A 23,203-nucleotide genomic window follows, 5' to 3' on the forward strand; every position below is an offset into this window, starting at 1 on the left:
TTTTCTACTCCAGAGTGTTTCTTCTGATCCTCTTCGCTCAGCCCCCAGGAGAGGCTTAGAGGTTAGTGCCAGCTGTGACTTATCAGCAGTCCTCTTAAACATCTGCAGCAAAGCCTGGGACTGGGGTCACGCCCTCCCCGGCCCAAGGCAGAGACCAGCTCCTGCCCTCAGCAGTGCTTTATTGGCAGATGCAGTGCTTTATTGTCACCCAGCCTGAAGGCTCCCGAGGAGGACTCTGGGGTGGCTGGAGGCAGGGACAGAGGTCAAGGATGGGCTGGGAAATACAAGAACGTGGCTGGAAACCCTCCAGGTGACTTCTTGCGTAGGCCTCAAGACCTCCCTGCTTGGCTCCCAAGGCAGATGGGCTCATTGCTGCTAGACACCCTAGCTCTCACTTCCAGCCAAAGAACAAACTCAGAGCTGTTGCCAGCAAAAGCATCAGCAGGATATGGTTGCTGGGGGTGGGGGTTGGGGGGGCAGGGGGGGTGCGGGGAGGAGGGTAAACTTGTAGTCTTCCCTGGTTCCCTGTCTCCAAGGTTGGAGGCTTGGGATGGAGGCCTGTGGAAGCAGCAGAAGTGGACATGTGAGGAATTGCTGGACATCCAGAAATGAGCTGTTTTAGGGTGTTGATGACTAAGCCAAGGCTAGCTGGACACTCCTACCCATGCTCCTACCCCTCTCCCCCAAAGTTCTAGGCCCTGGGTGGGATTAACTATCAGCCCAGAAGCTAGCATACTGGGAATCCCTGTATGGAAAGAGTACCTTGTCCCCAGCGACAAGTTCTGTTGCCCCTGCTTAGAGGCCTAAGAGGACTCCGCCATCCCATCTGGGGAAGGAAGTGAGGGCCTGACCCAGCCCAGGGCTCTTGGGGGAGGGCCTCCCCTTACCTGCAGAAGCCTCATTTGCTTTGCCAGGCTGACAGGTTCAACCTGGGGATTCTGCTGCAGTGCTCAAAGTCCCGGGGGTAGGTGTTGGCTCTGAAGATGTCCCTCGGAACCATGGTGATACCGGTATTGTCACACACCATTCGAGACAAGGAGATCTGACTCAGGGCCCTGCGCTGCCTCTTGGTGAAAACACCTGGTTTCTCCCACCAGAACCTGCCAAGACAGTCGAGAAATGTGGGTGAAGGTATAATGAGCACCTGCTGTGTGCCAGGTACATTATGTCATTCCATCCTCACAAAGTTCCTGCAAAATAGGTATTATTCCTATTTTATAAATGAAGAAACCAGTTCAGTGGTCAAGTAAATTGCCCAGTATTAAAGGCCTAGTAATTTAAGTGGCCAGGGCTGGATAGGTAAAGGTCAAATCCAAATAAGAAGTCCAGTCTTAAACCACAAGCTTATAGGAGGGAAACCAGATTTAGCCTTTTCTGCCCATGTTTTCCGGGATCCTTTAGCCTGGAATAGTGAGGAGGCTGAGAAGTCTCCTGGGTTAAAGGTGCCTTCAGCTCAGGCAGCATCAGCCTTCCTGGGTCAGTGGTCTCTCCCTCTGACCAAGCTCTCCAGGAGCCTCCTGGTCTCAGATCTTGTGAATTTGAAAGAAATGAAGCTAAAAAGAGCACTATCCTCCATTGTTGGATCTTTAAATGTTAGTGCTTCTCTTCCCTGCTCTGGGGCTAGTTTCTTTAGGGTCGGGTCACTTACCTGTCTCCACTGCGGGCCCTTGCGAACTGGTTCTCAAAAAGACAAGCCAGAAGAGGCCCCACACGGGCCCCTGGCAAAAGCGGCTCTGCAATGGCCCCAATCCAGATGTCAATGTTGTCAGGTGTCCCGTATAGATTCAGGAACTTTCTTGCTAAATCCTGGTTTTTCAGCACACGGCTAAGCTGTGCCAGATTCCTGGGCTGGGAGAGCCCACAGAAGCGCCGCCAAGCATTGTACCCTGAGGAGAAGGGGGCAGAAGCAGTTTCGGTCTTACCCCTGCTGTCCTCCCATTAGCTTCTGCTTCTCTCCACATTTCTCCTGAGAGCTCTGTGGTCTGGCAATATCAGGCAGAACAAGAGCCCTGCAGGCAGAAGAGGCCCTGAGCCAAAGACCAAATGCCAGCGGGCAGCCATGCTCGGTGTGCATCAGACTGAGGAGTGCGTAACACTCAAGACAGTGCCCAGGACACAAAAGACTCGATCGGGTTTGAGAATGAATGAATGAAATAAGTGAGTGAACAAAGCAAGAAATGAAAAGAAGGGATCAAGTTTACTCTGAAAAGGACCACATGCTGTATGGTTCCATTATATGAAAGGTCCAGACTAGGCAAATAGGTAGAGACAGGAAGTAGATTAGTGGTTGTCAGGGGCTGGGGTGGAAATGGTGATTGACTGCTATTACAAGGTTTCTTTTGTGAATGAAAGATATTAGATACGGTGATCGATGCATGACTCTATACTAAAGTCATTGAATTGTATACTTTCAAAGGGTGAATTTTAGATGTTAACTATATCTCAATAAAGCAATTATTTGAATTTTTCACCTACTCAGAAACTTCCAAAGACTAGCCATGCTGATTTCTCAGCTATCAGGATCTCACACCAGGATCAGGCCACATGATGTGTGGGAACATCAACATAGGAGATGGCTTTGCCATAATCTGAAGGAACACTAGCCCAACTTCATCCACTGAACTACAGCTCACAACACCATCCCCCAGCTGAACAAAGGAAAGCCATGTCATGCTTTACCATTACTAAGCTCTGGTGCGTGCATATCTCTCAGGATCCTCACAACACCTTCGTAATTACCATTTTATTAGTGGATACCTGTTGAGCTTAAGCAACCATGACTTTTACTAGTAAGTGGACTTCAAACCATATCTTCCCATTCCAAATTTGGTGTTGGGTTTGGGAAGGGATTCGAATAGACTGTAAGAGATGGTATCAGGAAAATATTTCTGGGACGGCTTTCAGGGAACAGGTATTTGGGGAACAGAATATCTCTTTGAGGCAACTTGAGTGGTTAAACACCTCAGTTCTCCAGCAGGGGGCACCCACAGCTCGTCGGGAGCACCCAAGTATAATGGAGGAAAGAAACTGGTTCCTGAGTGCCTGCTGTGTGCCAGCCAGGTGCTGTGTTAGGTGCAGTAGACAGCCCTCCCACTCTGTTATAACACAAAGATTAGTTGAGGCAGATGGGGCTTCAGGCTGTATGTAGACAGGAAAGCAGGTGTGGAGAGGGAGAGGAGCAAGGTGGTGGTCAAAGCCTTCCCCTGACATGGTGGGTTGAACAGGGGGAAGAAAGGAGAAATTCTGAATTTGATTCACATTTTACTTCTTCTTAGTTATGTGGCATTGGGCAAATTACTGGATGTCTTTGAGCTTATTTCCTTTTCTATAAAATGACCGAGGTCACTGGAAAGACTAAATGAGTTATATCCATGAAAGTGCCTAATTTGTCTTCTTCCCTGGGATAAAGCTTCCTGTGTCCTCACCAAGCAGCCAAGGCAGCCTTCGTTTTACTCCACCCATTCCCTGCCTCTCAGGCTCGGCCTTTCTCCACTTAGAGCCAGTTTCTCTGTCCCTGGAACTTGAGCCTTTCTCCTTGGAACTTGCCAGGGTGCTGGGGAATGGAGCAGCTCATCCCTGCCTTTTATATCTGTTTCTCTCTACTTGGAAATTCCAGACCACCTTCGTTCATCTCCCGTGCCCAAGGCCTGGTCCTATTGTGAACCTAATGATACAGACCCTGCGACAGACGGAGATGTGGCAGGACAGCAAAAAGGTGGTCTGAGAAATGTTCTACTGCATCAGCCTTGGCCTTGCCTGCCTCTGAGCCACAGCACAGACTGTAGACAGTCCCGGTCAGAAAGGAGGCACCCAGGACCTGCTCTGAAACCTGTCCCCACCACACCACCAGCCCTGGCCCAAGCCACGCCTGGCGAAGGGGTGGGCAGCCCCTCACCTGGGAGGCCGTGGTCCCGGCTGCGTTGCATGTTGAGAGCCGCCAGGTCCAGCCCGATTCTTCTCACTTGCTCAAACAGCCGTTCCCGGAGCTCATCCACTAACATGGAATCCTGCCGGTTCAGCTTGGCGGGCCTGGCCATGAGGCCTCGGAGGATGGGGTCGATGCCACCTGGTGGCGGGGAATGTGAGCAGCACAGATTGGAACAATCTCTGAGAAGCCCCTGAGTCATCACAGGAGGCCCAAGTAGCTCAGCGCTGGGTAAGCCAGTCACTTTTATTCTATGATGATTATTTCAGAAAGCAGAGGCCTGGGTGGACATGAAGAGAGCTGGTGCTGTCAGGGTAAGGGGTAACCCCTACTTCTTAAAGGAGTGGAAGGCAAGCTTCTTTCAGGCCCACAAGCCACCAGTCTGACATCAGTCTCCTCCCCTTTTAGAAATCCCTAATCCCAAAGGGGATGGGAGACCCATGACTGAGGGTCTTGGTGGCCCCTGCCTTGTTTTCACTGTCCTGGGGAGATGATTAGCAGTGGCCTGAGCAGCAGCTGGCAGTAGGCCTGGCCCAACTGAAGGGGGTGTGCTCCCCAACCCCACTCCCATCTGCCTCTGGAAAACCTGGTCACCTTCATGCACGATTCGCCAGCTGGCAAAGAAGGCAGAGCTGAGCAGAACCCGTGAGTTGGGTGCTGAGGCCCGGTACTGGCTGTCCAAGCGGAACACGAAGGGCTGGAGCATGGTGTGCCCAAAGCGGAAGGCCAGGGTGAAGACATTGGCCACACGAGGGTCCACATTGGAGCAGTACCCCAAGTAGCGCCCCAGGGTTCTCTTGGCCCGGGCCCGGCCCAGAACCAGGGGCAGAAAGTCTCGGTAGGTGATGATCTAGAAGAGAAGACGTCGGAAGAAATGACCTTAGCGGCTGCCTAGCCCACTCCTTTACCTTTGGACAGACCTTTGGCTTTTCGAAGGGCTCCTCAGACATAAATTCTTGAATGTCTATCATGCCAGATGTCACAACATTAATTTCCCATTGGCTGATGAGATACTGAAGCCCAGAGAGGCTGAATGACATGGATAGGCTCACACCATGAGTTGGTGGCGGAATTGAGGGTACAGGTCAGATCTCAGGCATACACACTCAGGCCTGACTTACTTGAGGCACATCCCCGAGGATGTGTTAAGGAAGGTGGGAGCCACTTTTCCAGATGCTTCTCATGCCAGATTTTCTCTAGGGGATGCTGGGACCCCGGGCTGCCTACCTGGACCATGGCCCCCACGATCTTCCGAGCCTCCTGGTAGAGCTTGTCTCCAGTCCACTGGGGATTCAGGCGTTTCAGCTCGGTAGCCAGCCGGTTGTGCTCTCGCATAAAGAGGGTATGCATGGCTGTCAGCGAGGGGTTTTCGCTTGATCGAGAGTCACCTTGAAAACCCCAAGTTCAGAGTCACCATAGCTCTTCCCAGAGAAATGTCTTTCTGCTGGGGCAGACAGAGTTCTGGGGACTAGACAAAGGTGGTGGGACTTTCTGACCTGTGTCAGGCTCCTGGCCCTCACTCGGCCTCCATCTCCTCAGCTGTGAGGCCACTCACTGACCACCACCCTCTTCCCCAACACGACAGGCCAGGAGCGGGAAGACAGTGGGGTCTTGCATCCTTAAGAGGTTGGAACAGGTGCCAGTGTGGGAAGAAAAGCTCAGGGCAGCTGCCAGCTTCGGGCAGGAAAGTCGTTGCCAAATGATTCTACTCCACAAGATGGCCAGATCCACAGCTGGTACAGAGACCGGATGACTCTAGGAACCTTGACTTGGGGACCACAAGCCCCTATCCCAAGGAACTGCATCCGTGTGCATGTTCTCTATCGAAGGCGGGATCTTTCACAGCTTTGGAATTGCTATCATGCAAGAGGGAGGGTTGGGCAGAGCCTCTTTCTGTAGATAGACCTTTTCTCCTAGAGGCCAGGAGGCAAAGTAAATTCCTGAAAGTGGCCTTACAGTCATTTGCTGGCTTTGAACTATAATTCCTTTTGTACAAGGTCTTATTTAATCCACTTTTCAGTAAGCCTCTCATGAGAGTGCAAAAAAACAAACAAACACCAATCTTGCCCTGGCCAGGTAGCTCAGCTGGTTAGAGTCTTGTCCCGATACACCAAGGTTGTGGTTTTGATCCCCTTTCAGGGCACATACAAGTAACCAATGAAACAACAAATTTTGAGATGTTTCTCTCTCTCAAAATCAATCAATAAAATTTTTTAAAAATACAGTCTTTAAAAAGGGGGGGGCTGGAGCCAACTCCCTGAGAAGAAGGCGGTGGAACAGCGTGGACAGAGCACAGACCTGGACACTAACTGACCGCAGTGCCCTCTGTGGACTCTGCCGTCTGAACTCTGTGCTCTGGACACATTAGTCATCTTCCCTGAGCCCCAGTTTCTCGTCTGTAAAATGAGGGTGATAACAGCGGCCTCCTGTCACGGCTGCTATAAGATGGGAGAGGGCACATTTAAGTATCTTAAACCACCAGGAAGGATGCCCGTATCAACCAGCACATGGGGGCAAAGAGCCCGAGGAGGGTTCCAATTATGCATCTGGAAGAAGGTCCCAGGTACCAGTGTCTAGCAGCAGTTGGGGATGAGGGGTGGGGAGTAAAAACCTAAGGGAATTTACCCAGAGAAGATTTTTTTAAAAGTAGGTGGAACTAAAGCTTCGTTCAAGTAAAGAGGCCGTTAGTGAGTGACAGATAGACAGCTCCTTCTCTGCAGTCCCAGAAACACGAAGAGCAATAGGTGGATGTTGGATCACAATGGGAGGACCTTTCTAAAAGTCAGCACTGCTGGAGATAAACAGGCGTTTGCAAAGGGACTCCCAACAACCTACGGGTCCTGCGACAACTACACGTGGATCTGTACTATGGTGTGCCTCATGTTGAAGTCTGAAGACCTGTACCCCCACCGCCTCCCCGCTTGGCCTCCAAACCCAGAACCCCGGGCTGGCTGTACCCCAGGAAGACACCCCCTTCCCGAGCCTGACCTGCCAGGAAGCAGGGGATGCGCGCGGAGCGGTTGGTGTGGACGCAGGGGTCATCGTGCAGGTTGTCGAAGGGCAGCAGGGCCCGGCCGTTGTCTCTGAAGCGCTGGTTGACGGCCAGTAGCCCGTGGTAGTTGGTCCGGTTGCGAAGGCGCAGGGAGAGGGAGACCTCGCTGCCGTACACCATGCTGGCGTCCAAGAAGGAGGTGAGTGAATTGATCTGGTTTCGAATGGTATTTCTGTTTTGGGGGCATGAGGCTGCCGAGCGGAAGAAGGGGATGCAGTCTTTCTGGTTCTTGATTCGGGGGTCATTGGCTGGAATCTGAGGGGCAAGAGGAGACAGTGACACTGGGGCCCCTTAAGAGCAAGCTTATCCTTCTTGGTCCTCCCGCACTTGCTTCAAAACCTTGCTTAAAAGTCTCCTCCTTCAGGAAGCACCTCCTTGACTCATCCAGACTCACACTGCTCACCAGGTCAGTTTGAATGTCCTTAGTGCTTTGTATCACAGATTCATGAAAGATTAGAAATGGATGAAACCTTAGATCCTCATTTTCCCAGTGGGGAAGCTGAGGCTTGGAGATGGGAAGTGACAACTAGTTAGCAGGAGAGGAAATATTGAAACCTAGTTCTCTTGACAGGCCTGAGCTCCTTTCATTCCATTCAATTCAACATATTTCCTAAGCACCTTTCTGTGCTGGGTGCTCTGGAGATACGAAAATCAGCAAAACCCAGTACAGGTTGCAGGAAGCTCGCAATTCAGTTGAAAACAGACACATATGTAGAGAATGTGACTCTGAATTGATGTGCCATTTGCTATGCTTGGTCTAAAAGCCAGAAGTGACAGGTGAAATAGGAAGTTTCGGGAAGGCTTCCCAGAGGAGGTGCCCCCTGAGCCAGAGCTTGAAGAACGGGCAAAGTTGCCTCAGGGAGGAGCCAGCCAGGGGCCCTCACAGGTCATGCCCCATGGAGATCCCCTTACCTGTCAGGGCAAGTGCAGGGGGTGAGGGTGTGTGTGGAGGGGTGCCCCCACGCCCCCGCCCTAGCAGAGGCTCTGCTCCCTGGAGTGCATCCTTTCCTCTCTGGTGTTCCACACCACCCTTGCCTCTCAGCCTGAAGGATAGCTCCCTGCTCACCACCCACCCCGGGAAGGAGAGAAGGTGAGAGCTAAGGGACCCTAAAGGCTTCCAAAACAGCAGCCTAGGCTCCCACCGTCAGGATCAGACCTACGGGTCAAAGCCAGTCTCTCAATTGCTTCCCCTTCCCTGAAGCCTGCACTGAACCTCCTGGCAGATTGTCCCACCCCCACCCCTCAAACCGCCAAGAACTGGAGTGCATAGCGGGCTGTGCTTCCTGTCTCTGTCTGATACTCCAGCGTCACGGACAGCGCCTTAAGGATGGTACTTAAGTCTTCCAGATGCCCACCCCAGCTCTGGCCCAGCATGGAGGCCAGGAGCCTGGGAGATGGGCTGGGGGTACCTTGATGGGGAAGCAGGGAGGCAGCTGGGCACAGGTCCTCTCGCAGTCAACGCCTGCAGAGAAGCCCACTCTGGCTGGGGTCTCGGGGGTGAAGTCCAAGTCGTGGTCGATGAACTGGCCCCACTGCATGAACATGAGGGCCCGGCCCTGGTCGGAGGTCAGCCTCTCTTGGGGGAAGCGCACGATCTGGTTGGAGACGGCCCGGACCTGGTGGGAAAAGAGGTCAGTGTGAGGGGTGGGCTCTGGACCCTGAAGCCCAGGACTCAGGGGGCTGCAGGTTGCCTCTGCCCGAGTTAACACAGTCTCTCCTCCCCTTTCCTACTTTGTCCCACCCCCTGGCTGTCATTCCCAGAAGGATGGGCTCTGGCCTGGCTCCTGAGGGCTCCAGGAGGAAAGGGAAGGGGAGAGGCCAGGTTGGCTGGCTCAGACTCCACCAGCACTTCCAGAGAGGTTATTACGTCAAACTGATAGATCAATTTATAAACTGATGGAAAACTGGATGATAGAGATGATTGATAGGTACATGGATTGGCTGTTAGGTAATGGATAATGAGAGAGAATGGATAGATCAATAGAAGAAAAATTAATAGATGTTGATTGTTATATTGACATATGAATAGAAATTGATAAGTGTGAAATAGCACAGATCAATAGATGTAGTTAGATTAAGATGTATAGCTCTATACAGAGGTGGGCAAAAGTAGGTTTATAGTTGTAATACAAATTAGTAATACAATAATTAATAAATAATACAAGAATTAATTCTGTTTAAATTCATACTCAACGGTAAACCTACTTTTGCTCACCCCTGTATTTAGCAAGATACTTTGACACTAATTCTTTCAGAAAAAAATACGATAATGGCTGGCATTAACAAATTATATCATATATGGGTGTTTATTTAATATTCATGCCAGCAACATGAGGCAGGTTTTACTGCCATTTTACAGATGAGGAAACCGAGACGCAGTGCTATTACCTGCCCAAAGTCACCCAGCCCGCCAGAGGGAGAGCCTGGGTTCCAGTCTGCTGGCTGACTCTGGGCTGTGCTTTTACCCCCTCCCCCCTCTCCCCTTACCCCCAAGTTTAGCAGAGATCAAGCATCCTCCAGGTCCTCAGTCCCTACTCACAAGAGGGAGGAGGAAGCCATTGCGCCTCTTGCCAGGGGTCCAGCCGAAGGGGAGCGACAGCCCATCCTCGTACTCCGCCGGCAGCCAGCGAGCCAGAGCGGTGTTGGAGGCCCCCAGCCAGGGTCTCTTCCTGCAGCGGTGGGTGCGCTCGGGTCAGCAGGGCTCCGGTGTGGAGACCATTCAGCGTCTAGGGAGGGGTGGTGAGGGCAGGAGGCTCCCCCGGGGCAGGGGCAGCCCCTCGCTCCCACCTGTTATTACATCTCCCCGTGATGGTTCGGTACTCGTCGCTGCACTTCTCTTCCTGCTTCTGGGCAGTACAGCCACTGGCCTTGGACAGCAGCCACAGCTGGGGTTCCGTCAGCACATCTGGGGGTGAAGCAGGTGGGCAGGGCCCTGGATCCAGGCACCTGGCACCTTCCTGAGGTGGACTATTCTGTACCTCCCTCCCATCCCTTTACCCTCTCCCCTGCCAACACCTCAAAGCTGAGCACCCCCTCCCCCTCCTGCCTGCCTTCCACTCCCAGGCCAGGGCAGCCGGGGCCTCAGTGGGGAGCATGGTACCAGTGACATTGAATGAGCTGGGCTCCTGGCGTTGTAACTTCTCCTCCAGCAGCCCCAAGGCCACGTGCATATAATCGGCAGCCTGAGCGACTGTCCTGGTGGCCGCTACTGGCTGTTTGAAGTAGAACAGGAGGTCCGTGGGGCGGGCAGAGCCACTGCGAAGGCGCTGCTTGATGCTGCCCAGAAGAGGAGGAGGGGGAGCTGACGTAAGGAAGCAGAGCCACCCAGCAGAGCCCCATCCCAGGCAGTGGGCAGTCGGGGCAGTGTGAACAGATGGATGGAAGGGAGGATCTCTACCAACATGGCACTGCCCCCGTGGTGCCCAGGGGCAGGGTGATGGGTGAGATGACCTTGGTTGGAGCCCAGCCTCCCTCATCGACCCTCCCCAGGCCCACACAGACCCCAGACGCAGACCTACCGCCTCTGAGTCTGATTGTAGGCGGCATCCACCAGGAATTTGGCCTCTGTGATGCAGCTCTGAAGGACCGAGGTCTCCACGGCCCCGGGGGAAGCTGCTCAGAGGGAAGGGGACTCAGGGTCCAACAGCCCCCCAGGCCCAAGCAATTCCCCCTCCATTGCCCTTCTCCGGGGCTGTCCAAGGGGCTATTACCTGGGGCAGTGCCCTCGCAAGGCTGGGCCAGGACGAGTGTGAGGATGAGCCCTGCCAGGGCCAGGAGCAGCTTCCTCTCCACAGTGAGACCCTGAGCCACAGCGGGACAGCGAGCCACACGAGCAACACCCGAGCCGTGCATTCTGGCGGGCCCTCCTGCTCCCTTCTCACCCGGAGGGCCCCACGCTGACCTCTCCCCTCCTGCTCCTCCTCGGAAGTAGCTGGGAAGGGACTTTTATATCCAGCCCAAGGGTGGGGCAGGGGAGCTCTGGGCCCCAGAAGCCCAACCTCTTGAGGTGGAGCTCTAGAACTTCCCTCTTATGGGGGATGGGGATGGGGGGTGGGGGCGTTGTGAGACTGAAATCCCCACCCCACCCTGCCACGCAACTAGCCTAAGGGCCTCCTTCCCTCCTATCCAGTCACCGCGTCCCACCCTCTCTGCTACCGAGTTCACTGACCCTGTACATGTCTCTCAGGGGATATTCGCTGGGTGCCCGAGGAACAGCCTGCCTCAGCCGAGGACTGGGCTTGGTCCTGCCACTCACTAGTTGTATGGTCACTACCTACACTCAGGTTCCACATCCCTAACACGGGACTTGGGCCAGATGACTGGAAACACTCCTCTCCTTGCCCAACAGGGCAGAGACTGGGTCTGCCTCACTGTACTATCTCCCTATACCCCCCCCCCCCCCAGCACAAGGCCTGGCATTCAGTAGGTGCTCAATGTTTGTTGAGTACATTCATGATGTAAGATGAATGATTCAGCTCCTGCCCCTTACTGCCTACCCTACCAGCTCTCTCCAAGATGCCAGTGGAAGGTAAGGTGATGACTGAGTCAGGGCCTGAAAAGTAAGGGGCTATTTCATGAGGTCATCTGGGGACACAGTGAGATGTCACAGTAAAGCACCCAGCAGAGCAATGGCAGCCGCCTCCATCCTCCATAACAGCTGAGGACCTGTCGGGCTTCGTGCTCCTCCTCGAATTTAAGTGCTTAGCAGTAGTAGGTGGGCGCTGAGTAGCAGGCGTAAATTCTGACTTCCTGTCGGGCTGATCAGCAGTAGCTTCCTTGGAGGAGGCTTGCTGCAGGGGCTCAGAGCCACCTGGTTTGGGTCTAGCTCTGTCACTAACTGTGCCACCTAGGCTAAGCCTTCATTTCCATATCTTAAGGGTAGAACACCCCAGTCGGTCTTTCCCCTCAAGCGACAGGCCCTCTCATACCCTCTTATCTTTCCTCCTGCAGTTCCCTCCACTGGATGAGCCAGGCTCGCCCTTTGCTTCCACCCCACCCTGGTCTACCTGGGGAACCCGTGCTCATCTCTCCATACTGGGCTCCAGAATCACCCCGCTGAGCTCTGCAGCCTGCCTGTCCTCCCCGCTTCTTCAGGTGGACTTGCCCATCCCTGTCCCTGCTCCACCCTCCCAGCAGAGCTGTCCGGAGTTATAATTTGTGTTTAAAAAGTAAAACATTGAAACAGAATGCAAACTGCTAAGTGTAATATTTTTAGGTACAAATCTTACTTTATACATGGCTATTTTACTGAATTTGAATATCTTTGCCATTAAAACTTATCATTTTAAAAATGTTTTTTATTTTAAACCCCCCCCCCAAAATTGAGAAAACAGAAACTGGCCTGGCAGGGTGGGGGTGTGAGGGTGCTGTGTGTAGAGGATTCAGGTGGCTGGAGCTAGGGGCAGGGTCCTGTGGGGGGGCGGGCAGCAGGAAGCAGGCTGAAGGGCAGGAGTCCAGGCGGCAGATGCCAGCGTTCCCTTTGGCCTCCTTGCCTGCATTTCTGCCTGCCAGTCCTGTCTGAGTGTCCTTGTCTCCCACCCTCTATCCCCCATGCCCTACCTAAACCCAGCCCCACGCCTTGACAGCCCCCTCCTCCCACACCAACGCCCTGGCCTGACAGTTGCTCTTGAAACAGCCCCTTCAGCAATCCCTTTCACAAGCTCCAGTTCCTGATCTTATCTCCTTATCTCCAGCAGGGGCGCCTCTCCCTTGACGAGGGGGCCCGGATGGAAAGTCTTCATGGAGTTGCCAAAAGTGCGCTTACCCCCTGCATGGCTTGGGGTGAATCACACCAACTCCCTGGACCTCGGTGTCCACATCTGTGACCCAGGGACCGTGAGCCTCCCGAAGGAGAGAGAGTTAAAAAGTGGAAGCTTCCTCCTCAAATGTGCTTTCCCTTTTGGACCTCAGGGAGCCAGGTACTCCCAGAAGGCTGGCCGCCAGGGCGGGACCTAGGTTGCCTACCTGCCAGCACCCGCAAAGGAAAACTCAGAGTGAGCTCTGCTTGCCCTCCGAGAGGACTCGAGTTCAGCAATAGTGAGTGTGCAGGGGTTTGCCACAGCGGTGGGCTGCTGCAGGTTACTGGGACAAGCCGGAGACAGGGCCCTGGGCTCTAGATCCTGCCTGCCATGTTGGCTGATCCGCTGGAGGTGCTGATGAGAGACAAGCAGATAGAAAGGGACCGCCGAGGGGCCCTATACAACCAGTCTCTGGAGGGCAGGTTTCCTGGGCACGGCTGGGGCAGGACTGGCAGGCAGAAATGCAGGCAAGGAGACCAAAGGGAACGCTAGCATCTGCCGCCTGGACTCCTGCCCCTTCAGCCTGCTTCCTGCTGCCCGCCCCCCCCACAGGACCCTGCCCCTGGCTCCAGCCACCTGAACCCTCCACACACAGCACCCTCCCACCCCCACCCCTGCCAGGCCAGTTTCTGTTTTCTCGATTTTTGGGGGGTTTTTAAAATAAAAAACATTTTTAAAAAGATAAGTTTTAACGGCAAAGATATTCAAAATTCAGCAAAATCGCCATGTATGAAAATTTACAATTAAAAATATTATACTTGGCAGTTTGCATTCTGTTTCAATGTTTTAAATTTTAAACACAAATTATAACTCCAAATGGTCACATGGTGTAGGACCTGGTGCCTTTGGTCAGGGGCAGTGTTCGCCCTGGGTCAGGCCAGCCCCGGGTCAGTGGACACCTTTGCAGAGACTGGTCCTGCCAGGCTGAGGCTCAGACCCAAGACCATGAGGGAGCCTTCCCTCCCTGGCATCTTTCAGCTGTAATACCCAAGAACCTTCTTCCCGCCCTCCCCTGCCCACCTCAAAACCTCAGCATTCTGCAACCACTTTCACAAAAACTGTCCTCTGGCCACAGTGGGGCTGTTGGCCACAGGCCTGATTGGATCTCTTTATCTCTCAGCTCCAACGGCCCCATGGAGACAGCTACAGTAGAGCAGGGCTCAGGGCCTGGTGGGCCTGCTCCTGTTCCCAGGGGTTCCTGGGAATGGGGTCCAAGAACACTGAGGTCAAACAGTGGTGGCTTCACACTGGGTCGAGGCTGGGGCAGGCCAGGTGTGTGTGTGTGTATGTACATGTTCCGGTGCTGAGGACTCTCCTGAGAGAGGCAGGTTGTTCTGTTTTGTTTGTTTATTTATTTGTTTGTTTGTTTATTGATTTCAGAGAGGAAGGGAGAGGCAGAGAGAGGTAGAAACAGCAATGATGAGAAAGAATCATTGATTGGCTGCCACTTGCATGCCCCCTACTGGGGATCGAGCCCGTAACCCAGGTATGTGCTCTGACCAGGAATCGAAGCTGGGACCCTTCAGTCCACAGGCCGACACTCTGTCTACTGAGCCAAACCAGCTAGGGCTGGTTGTTCTGTTTTTAGCAAGACCAGAAAAAACTTACTATGGGGTCTTGGAGAGCTGGCCTGGGAGCCAGTACCACCCTGGGTACCTTGAGCAAGGGGGACCAAGGCAGAGAGGAAACCAGGCACAACAGTGAAGTGGGAGAGGGATAGCAGATGGATGCCTAGACTAGACAGGCCGAAGTCAATGTAGGGAGGGAGAGAGGGAAAAGGGAAGGGGGATATAGAGAGGATATCTATCAATGTAGGGGGAAGAAGGAGATAAAGAGTCCACAAACTGTTATTGAGCCCTTCCTAGAAAACTATATCAGGTCCCAAATGCATATTCACAAATATGAATGAATGAACAAATGAATGGACCTCCCATTCCTGTTTGCAAGATGTGTAGAGTCTGAAAATGGGGGTGGGTAGGGGAATAGCAGTAAGAAGTCAGAGTCTTGCATACATGCCCTGAATTTATGTGCTTTCTCTTCTCTGTCTCACTCTTGGGGAAGTTGCGTGGCCCCTTGGAGTTCAGCCTCCACCCTCTCCATGCCTCCCTCACTGCACTTAGGAATTTCTGCCCTACTTCCAAAACACTACTCAACTGATGAAAGGATAAATGCCAGGCCTAATAGTAACAATAACATTAATCCTTACATAGGTTCGATGATTTACTTCATATTGAATCTTATAACAAATCTGTGAGATTGTAGGAACAGATATTATTTTATGCCACTTCAGTAAGAAAGAAACCATGAGTGCAAGAGAGGCCAGGTGGCTCAGCCAAGGTTAAAAGTTTGGTAGATAATGGAACATGGGCTCGTAATTTAGGGCTAAGTCTCCAGGCTCTACACTTGCTCTATCACTCTGGACAACGGCCAAAAGGGGAATTGGGAAAGGAGGTCAAAATACAGAAGATAGAACTGCTCTTGTGGAGAAGTGCTATCATCACAGAAGGAAACTGTCCATCAAGAAGGTGGAAAGGAGGGAGTGACTTTCCAGAATGTTTCCATGGGAATATACTTTATTGTCATGGGAGTGTTCAAATCATATATCACAATAAAAAACAAAGAAATTTTCCTTCGCCTAAAAATCTGAGTAAGTTGCTTAGTTTCAGAACTCGCTCATTTCTACAATGACCCTCACAACATATCCACAAGTTATGAAGAGAAGAAATACTAGCTCTCTGTCCACTCTACAAAAGGAAAACAAAGCCAAAGAGAAGTGACCTGCCCACCGTCACTCCTTTTTACAAACCAGTCGCTGTCTGCCTAATCTCTTCACCGCTGCCTGCATCTCCTGGTTCCTCAGGGTGTAGATCATGGGGTTGAGCATGGGGGTCATGACGGTATGGCTGATGGACACAGCCTTGTCCATGGAGAAGGCGGTGAAGGGCCGGGCATAGAGGTAGATGCTTGGAATGAAGACCATAGACACCACGACGATGTGGGTGGTGCAGGTGGAAGCTGCCTTCCTCCTTGCCTGCTCTGAATGGGACCTCAGCATCACCAGGATGACCAAGTAGGAGGCCAGGAGGAGAAGGAACCAGATGACATCCAGCAACCCACTGTTGGAGATCATGAGGAACTCTAGGAGGGAGGTGTCAGTGCAGGCAAGTTTCAGCACTTGTGGGACATCACAGTAGAAGTTATCCAGGACATTGGGGCCACAGAAAGGCAGTGGGAGCATCAGAGCCAGTTGGGTAATGGAGTGGACAAAACCTACCATCCACGCTGTCACCACCAGCCCCACACAGAGCTGAGTGTTCATGATGGTGACATAGTGGAGGGGCCGGGAGATGGCAACAAGGCGGTCATAGGCCATCACGGAGAGGAAGAAGACCATGGCACCTCCCAGAAAGTGGAAGAAGAAGACCTGGGCCATGCAGCCCAGGTAGGAGATGGTCTTCTTCTCAGAGAGGAAGTCCACCAGCATCTTTGGGGCAGTGGCTGAGGAGAAACAGAGGTCTAAGATAGCCAGATTTCGAAGCAGAAAGTACATGGGGGTGTGAAGCTGGGAGTCTGCGGTCACTGTGATCATGATGAGGAGGTTTCCCAGAACAGTGGTGGTGTAGACCAGCAGAAACACCAGAAACAGGAAAAGCTGGAGCTCCCGAGTCTGTGAGAGCCCCAGGAAGACAAATTCTGATATCCAGGTGAGGTTCCCTGACTCCATGGTGTGTTTTCCATACACCCGAGGAAAGTGAACCAACACGTAGATACATGAAGTCACTTTCAGTGCTCAGGAGCTAAATCGATTTGTCCAGGTCCATATCTTGGTCATCCTCATGTGCAGACCATATAACCAGATGCTGATTAAGTGACCTTATCTCTGGAGAGTTTACAGTTGCTGCTGGAATAAATATTTATGAGATCTTAAAGCCATCCAGAGACACATGCAACCTGCCTTTCAAAGATTCAGTGTAATAAAGCAGTGGGAAGACACTTGGAGTCCAACAGACCTGCAGTCAAACTTCAGGGCTGCTATGTCCTCGAGATTTGACCTTCAGTAAATTACTTAATCTCTCTGGATCTCAGTTTCCACATCTGCAAGGTGAGAATAAAAATTTTTCTTTGTAGACTAGTCTAGGGAACGAAATAAAGTAACACATAAAGTTCCTCGAACAGTGCCTGGAATAATAAATGATAATCACTCTCCTCTGTATAGTCCTCCTACTCCAAAGACACACTCTCTTCTTCCTGTCTCTAATACATTTTTCTACCCATCATTTTTCATGCAACATTTAACACATTATAATGTTGATGAACTTTTCATGTGTCTGTGTTTTTCCTCCATAATTCATTGTAAATTCCCAGAGACATAAATGTGGATCTTATAGTTTATTTTTGCCCAATCTTGCTGATAGATAATACTCAAAAAGCTTGTGATATTGGCTGCTGCATGGGTGAATAGCTATAGGGTGAGCCCCCTGCACCTTTCTAATGTAGGTGGCCCCTTACTGAGTGAAGACAGGACATGCATGGTGTATATACTGAGACAAGAGAGATTATCTGGATTAAGAAATAGATGATGATGAAATTGTATTGCAGGGGACTCAGCTCCTTTGAAAGGAATAAGAATTTTAAAATATGTTACTTAATACAAGGGTAGAAAACAAAGGGTGATGTCGAATAAAGAAGGGAGATTAAGAGGAAGTGAGATAAAGGAATAGAGCAAGTGGAGGAAGGGAGTGGAGAGGTAATGAAGTGGTGGGGAGAGAACAGGACCAAAGTGGGGAAGGGGATGGAAGATGAGAGATAGAGGGTAACAAATGAGAGGCTAAGTGGCCTCCCTATCCCGCCACCGCGTCTCCGTCTCCCATCCTCTCCCAGCTGCCTACTGCAATCTATTATCTATTAGAAGTCTTGTTAGTCTCATCCTTCTGCTTCCATTTGCTGGCACTCCAGCCCATTTTCTAGATAGCTGTCAAAGTGATCTTTCTAAACTCACATCTGATCTTGTTTCTCCCTCATTGTAATCTTTTGGTCGTGTGGTGCCCACAACTTAAAACTCAGACTCTTAGAAGTCCCCTACAGAGCTTTTGTAAATCAATTCAAGGTAGAAAAACATACTTACGTTTTCTGACCTAATGTATTAGTAGGCAATTTATGTGATCCTGTTTTAAGTGACTATGTGGAGAATTTTATGGTGTATTTCCTTACCCTTTGCTCTCAGCATCCTCCCTCTAACCCACAGGGCCAATTCTTCACTCGATCCTTAAAAGCCTGGGTTTTCACAGGCAACCTGAGGCATCAGGGTTCAACATCACATTCCCCCGCATTACTGTCTGAGGCTCTCGCCACATTTGAGACTTACTCCCATCAAGTCCATGTCACGTGTTTATTCTCCCCACTCCCCAGCAAATGTTTCTAGATCCTTCTTCTAGCTGATCTATTTACAGCTGGGGAAACGCTGCTCTCTCACAGGCCTTCAGCCCAGAAGGAGAGAGAGGCATCAGGACTTATATCTTCCTGAAGATCCTTTTCCGGCAGCCTCAGTTTCCGACCCACTGCCCATACATCATGTACACAATGGATGTGACCCCAGGGGATGAGGCAATATCTTCAGGGAGAAACGATTGGACTGGGCTCAGGAAGCAGGACTGGGCTGATTACCACTGGGGCCGAAGGAGCAATGGGAGTTGTTAAAAAGTTTCTAAATGTCTCAAAAACACATAGTCTTTGAGAGTTCCTCCTTGGGGGCCAAAGGTACCAAGGATAATGAACATTTAGAGATTTGTGGAATGTAGGATGCTCAGGCCAAGATCCGAAAGGTCAAGAGTCTCTTCAAAAGGAACAGACTCTGCGAGTTTTAGAACCTGTTTCTTAGGCCAGTGATTCTTATCCTTGAATCACCTGCAAAGCTTGTTGAAAAACAAATTAGTGTGCCCCAGCCCCAGACTTTTTCATTCAGCTGGTCAACAGCGAGGCCAAGAATTTTCATTTGTAACAAACTCGCAGATGCTGCAGACGCTCCTGTTCCTGGGACAACACATTGAGAACCACTGACTTGTTCCTCAGCACAGCGGACTGTTCGCTCTCATGGATTCATCAAGATTAACTGGTTTGAAACTTTCCTTTCTTCTCCTTCTCCGCCTTTCTCTCTCTTTTTCTTCCGCTTTTAAACTTAATATAAAATCTTTACTTAGGTGGCAAAATGTTTGTGTACGACAAAGGAAACTTATTACCCTGTAAACCTTGTCCTTTATTTTGCCAACCAGACCCCCAATGTTGATTCACCATCCATATCCTAGTCTACTCACATCATCTATAAAATGCTAGCATTCATCCCCTGGCTAGTTAGCTCAGTTAGTTAGAGCGTCATACCCATATGCCAAGGTTATGGGTTCAATCCCCAGTTAGGGCACATATAAGAAGTAACCAATGAATGCATAAAGAAGTGGAACAACAAATAGATGTCTCTCTCTCTCCCCACCCCTAAAATCAATCAATAAATATATTTTTATTTTTTAATCTTTATTGTTGAGAGTATTACAGTTGTCCCCCTTCTTTCCCCCCATTTTCCCCCTCCACCGGGTTCCCACCCCACCTCGGCCTTCACCACCCTACTGTTTGTGTCCACAGGTAAAATCTTTGGTTAACCTCTTCCTGCCCTCTCCCCCGCTTCCCTCTGAGATTCGTCAGTCTGTTCCGTGTTTCCATGCCTCTGATTATGTTTTATTCACCAGTTCATTTTGTTCATTAGATTTCTTGTGTTTTTTTTTTATTTTGATTTTTAGATGTAGTTGTTGATAGATGTGTACTTGTTGCCATTGTGGGAGAGCTGTGTGCAGGAGGCGAGGCCCAGCTGTGAAGCAAGGTAGGCTGGTGCTAGAGCCGGGTCTGGGACTTTTTATTGACGGTTTGGGGCACGCTGTCATCAGCGGCAGCTTGTTTGAAAAATTTTAACAGAGTCTGAAGCCTGAGCCAGGACAGGCCATTGATATGGAAAAGCTGTTGCAAACAGCTTGGGTGGGGCTGCAAATCGGATGGGGCGGGATCTCAGGGAATCCCCAGGGTGGAGCAAGCTGTGTGGGCCACGCTGAGATGGCTGCCAGTCAGCCCTGGGACAGAAGAGACCCCAGCACAGGAACAATGATCATTGCGAGCACCCCCCTCCCACGCCCACGCCTAGGAGAAAGCCAACCCTGAGTTCCCGCCACCACCACCACCCTCTCCCCTAACACTGGAGACCAGAAGAAGCGAGACCTTGTAAGTTTGTGCGCGGGCCCTTTAAGAGGAACACCTGGGATTCAGCAGCCTCTGGGTCACTCAGCCAAAATCCCCTCTGGTTTTTAAGGCCCAAAGTTATGGGGACTTCTCTCCCCAGCTCTGGGACCCTGGACTGGGGGTGTGGTGTGGGTCTGGGACCCCTTGCTCCTCAGGGGCGGCCTCCGCAGAGACATGTCCCTCAGGATTAAAAACGGCTCATGTGGGTGTCGAACCAGCCTCCGCCCCTCCTACCCATCTCAATGTGCTTTCTTCTCTAGTTGTAGGACTTCCATTCGGTCAGCTTTCAGGTGATTCTGAATGATGTGCCGTATTTTAGTTGTAATTTTGATGTGGTTGTGGGAGACGACGAGTACAGGCCATTTTGGTTCTCCATTAAATATATTTTTAAAAAATATTTTTGAGTCAGGCCAATCATGTCTCTACTTCCAGGAGTTTATACCTATGACAGACACCACTGATGGCCATTCCCAAACCCCTTCTTCCTGGCTGAAAAAGCCAGACATTCACCCTTCCATTTCCCTTTGCAGACTGGGGTGACCATATGACCCAGTTCTGGCACCAAATCATAGGAAGTGGTTCTAGGAAAAGTTGTGTCCCCTGGTAAAAATGAAAAACCACATGGACGCCTCTTCTAGTCCTTCTTGCTAGATTATTTGAATATAAAGATCTGATGCCTGGAAGTTTGGCAGTCATAGTGCCATCATGAGGAGAAAAGCAAGGAATTTCAGAGCAGTCAACCCAGAGCCCTAAAATGTTTGAGCTGTTGAATTAACCAACTTTGGAATTTCCTATCTTCTAGTCTTTCTTTTAAAGTGAGATAATTTCCTCATTATTTTTGCCACTGTTTTGTTGTTGTTGTTCTACTATTTGCAGTCAAAAGCATTCTTATCCTCTATATAATAAAACCCTAAAATGCAAATCAACTGAACAGTCGCTGTGATGTGCACTGACCACCAGGTGGCAGACACTCAACACAGGAGCTGCCGGTTTGGCTCAGTGGATAGAGCGTCGGCCTGCAGACTGAAAGGTCCCAGGTTCGATTCCGGTCAAGGGCATGTACCTTTGTTGCGGGCACATCCCCAGTAGGGGGTGTGCAGGAGGCAGCTGATGGATGTTTCTCTCTCATCGGTGTTTCTAATTCTCTATCCCTCTCTCTTTCTCTCTGTGAAAAATCAATAAAATATATTAAAAAAAAACAAAAAACAGGAGCTGCCCCCTGGTGGTCAGTGCGTTCCCACAGGGGGAGCGCCACTCAGCCAGAAGCCAGGCTCACAGCTGGCCAGCGCAGCGGCACTGGTGGGAGCCTCTCCCACTTCCGCAGCAGTTGGACACCCCGGACTGCCAGAAGGCGCCAGCCAGGCTGAGGAATCTCCCCTTCTCCCCTTGGCCCCCCAGTGCACGAATGTCATGCACTGGGCCTCTGGGCCTCTAGTAATATATATTTAAAGTGGAATAATCATTTTCTAAAGAGTTCAGACCCCCAGTGCAGCAGTGTGTCATGTGGGGAGCATCTCATCTTAAGGAGGATGTTGTCATACAAGGGTGATGTCACAGAAGGATGGTGGAGTCGGGAAACTTGTCACAACAGGTACAATTGAAGGAATACAGATGCTGCACCTGGAGAAGAGGCAAATTGGAGGATGAGAAACGTATCATCAGTCATTGAAAGAAACTTAATATAAAAGCAGGAAAAGCTGTTCTGAGGGACCACACAGATCAAATATGACATTAAGTCCATTTTCTCTCCCCTCATCTCCTTAGGTCCACTGTGAGTAGGGAGAAATGTGAGAAACGAGGACAGGAAAGAGGAGGTGGAAGAGGGTGGAGTCAGAGTTGCCATGATGGCTTAGAGAGAGCCCCAAAGGACTTTTATTTCTTGGATGGGATGGTTGCCAGAAGGGAAGAAGAAACAAAAAGTTTCTACATTATCTTCTTAACTTTGAATCAACAGAATACCTGACCGGAGACTTTTACAAAGGGAGGCATACTTCAAAGGAGATGGAGGGAGTAAATGTTAACATAGACGGAAATAAAAAGTAGATTCTGAAATGGACAGGGGGAAGAACAAGATGCAGGGAAAATTGAAACGCCTCTCTGTGTAAGGTCCTGTTCAAGGCGCTGGGAGGACTGAGAGGTGAAGAAAGCACATCCTCTGCCCTCTTGGAGTGCTCGTCCCAGTGCAGGAAGTCAAAGAGAACACCCACCAGGTGTTAGCCTCGGACTGAGCTCCCACCCCAGACTGGAACGTGAATAGACATGCCCCGCCTTCTCTGACCTTGGTCCCCCAAACTACATACTTCTCCTCTCAACCAAGTCACCCAAATGATGTAAAGACCGTGTTGGGAAAGTAGAACAGTTTGCAGATTATACAAGGGGTATTTGGTAGGAAAAGAAATCCTAAGGGCAAATGTCCTTATGGGAAATTTTTTTTTTAAATACACTTTATTGATTTTTTACAGAGAGGAAGGGAGAAGGATAGATAGTCAGAAACATCGATGAGAGAGAAACATCGATCAGCTGCCTCCTGCACACCCCCTACTGGGGATGTGTCCACAACCAAGATACATACCCTTGACCAGAATCGAACCTGGGACCCTTCAGTCCGCAGGCCGACGCTCTATCCACTGAGCCAAACCAGTTAGGGCCTTATGGGAAATGTTTATACAATGTTAAAAGTGAGACCACTTCCCAAATACCACAACTGGTAATGAGGCAGGGAGCAAAAAAGAATGATTGTTCCAGAGGTAAGATGAAACTGTTGACTATTTATCATAGATGTTGATCCCTGGATGAGGAACCCTTGTGGCTGGGGGAGCCCCTGAGTTTTAAGTCCCATCCATGTCTCCTACCTCTAAACTTGGAGTCAGAGGATCCCCTTGCGGCTCATTATTGAGCAAGTCATTTCTCTCTGAGTTTCCTCGTTTGTAAAACTGTTTGATATAAAAATAAGGTATTCATTGTGAGTTTTATGAGAATGAGATAAAAGTGTGAAAGTGCCCAACACAGTATCTGACACAGGAGTGGGTCCGTAGAAATATTAATTTAATCTTAATTGTCACACTCTAATAAAGACTTTTCTCCGCTTTCACATGGGGTAACCAAAAGTTCAGAGAGAAGTTTGTCATTTCAAGTCGACCTTTTTAAAGT

The 23,203-nt window shown here is 50.6% G+C and overlaps 2 protein-coding genes across 2 annotated transcripts; both read right to left on the minus strand.

Moving 5' to 3' along the window:
- Positions 1-522: 522 nt before the first annotated feature.
- EPX (eosinophil peroxidase) lies at positions 523-11,622 on the minus strand (the record flags this gene model as incomplete). The annotated part of the gene is given in 14 exon segments (XM_079798669.1): positions 523-1,100; positions 1,649-1,886; positions 3,896-4,066; positions 4,520-4,775; positions 5,153-5,313; positions 6,914-7,232; positions 8,387-8,593; positions 9,517-9,646; positions 9,765-9,882; positions 10,078-10,253; positions 10,496-10,589; positions 10,688-10,807; positions 10,810-10,955; positions 11,585-11,622. Coding segments are annotated over 14 exon segments (2,376 nt in total). The 3' UTR covers positions 523-898.
- A 3,941-nt stretch (positions 11,623-15,563) lies between these two features.
- Positions 15,564-16,499, minus strand: LOC307115646 (olfactory receptor 4D2; the record flags this gene model as incomplete). Its single annotated transcript, XM_079798950.1, has 1 exon — positions 15,564-16,499. The coding sequence occupies one exon, from the start codon at positions 16,497-16,499 to the stop codon at positions 15,564-15,566; it is 936 nt and encodes a 311-aa protein (XP_079655076.1).
- Positions 16,500-23,203: the final 6,704 nt, after the last annotated feature.

The sequence above is a fragment of the Cnephaeus nilssonii genome (assembly GCF_951640355.1).
Source record: "Cnephaeus nilssonii genome assembly, chromosome: 19".
Classification (NCBI taxonomy): Eukaryota; Metazoa; Chordata; class Mammalia; order Chiroptera; family Vespertilionidae; genus Cnephaeus; species Cnephaeus nilssonii.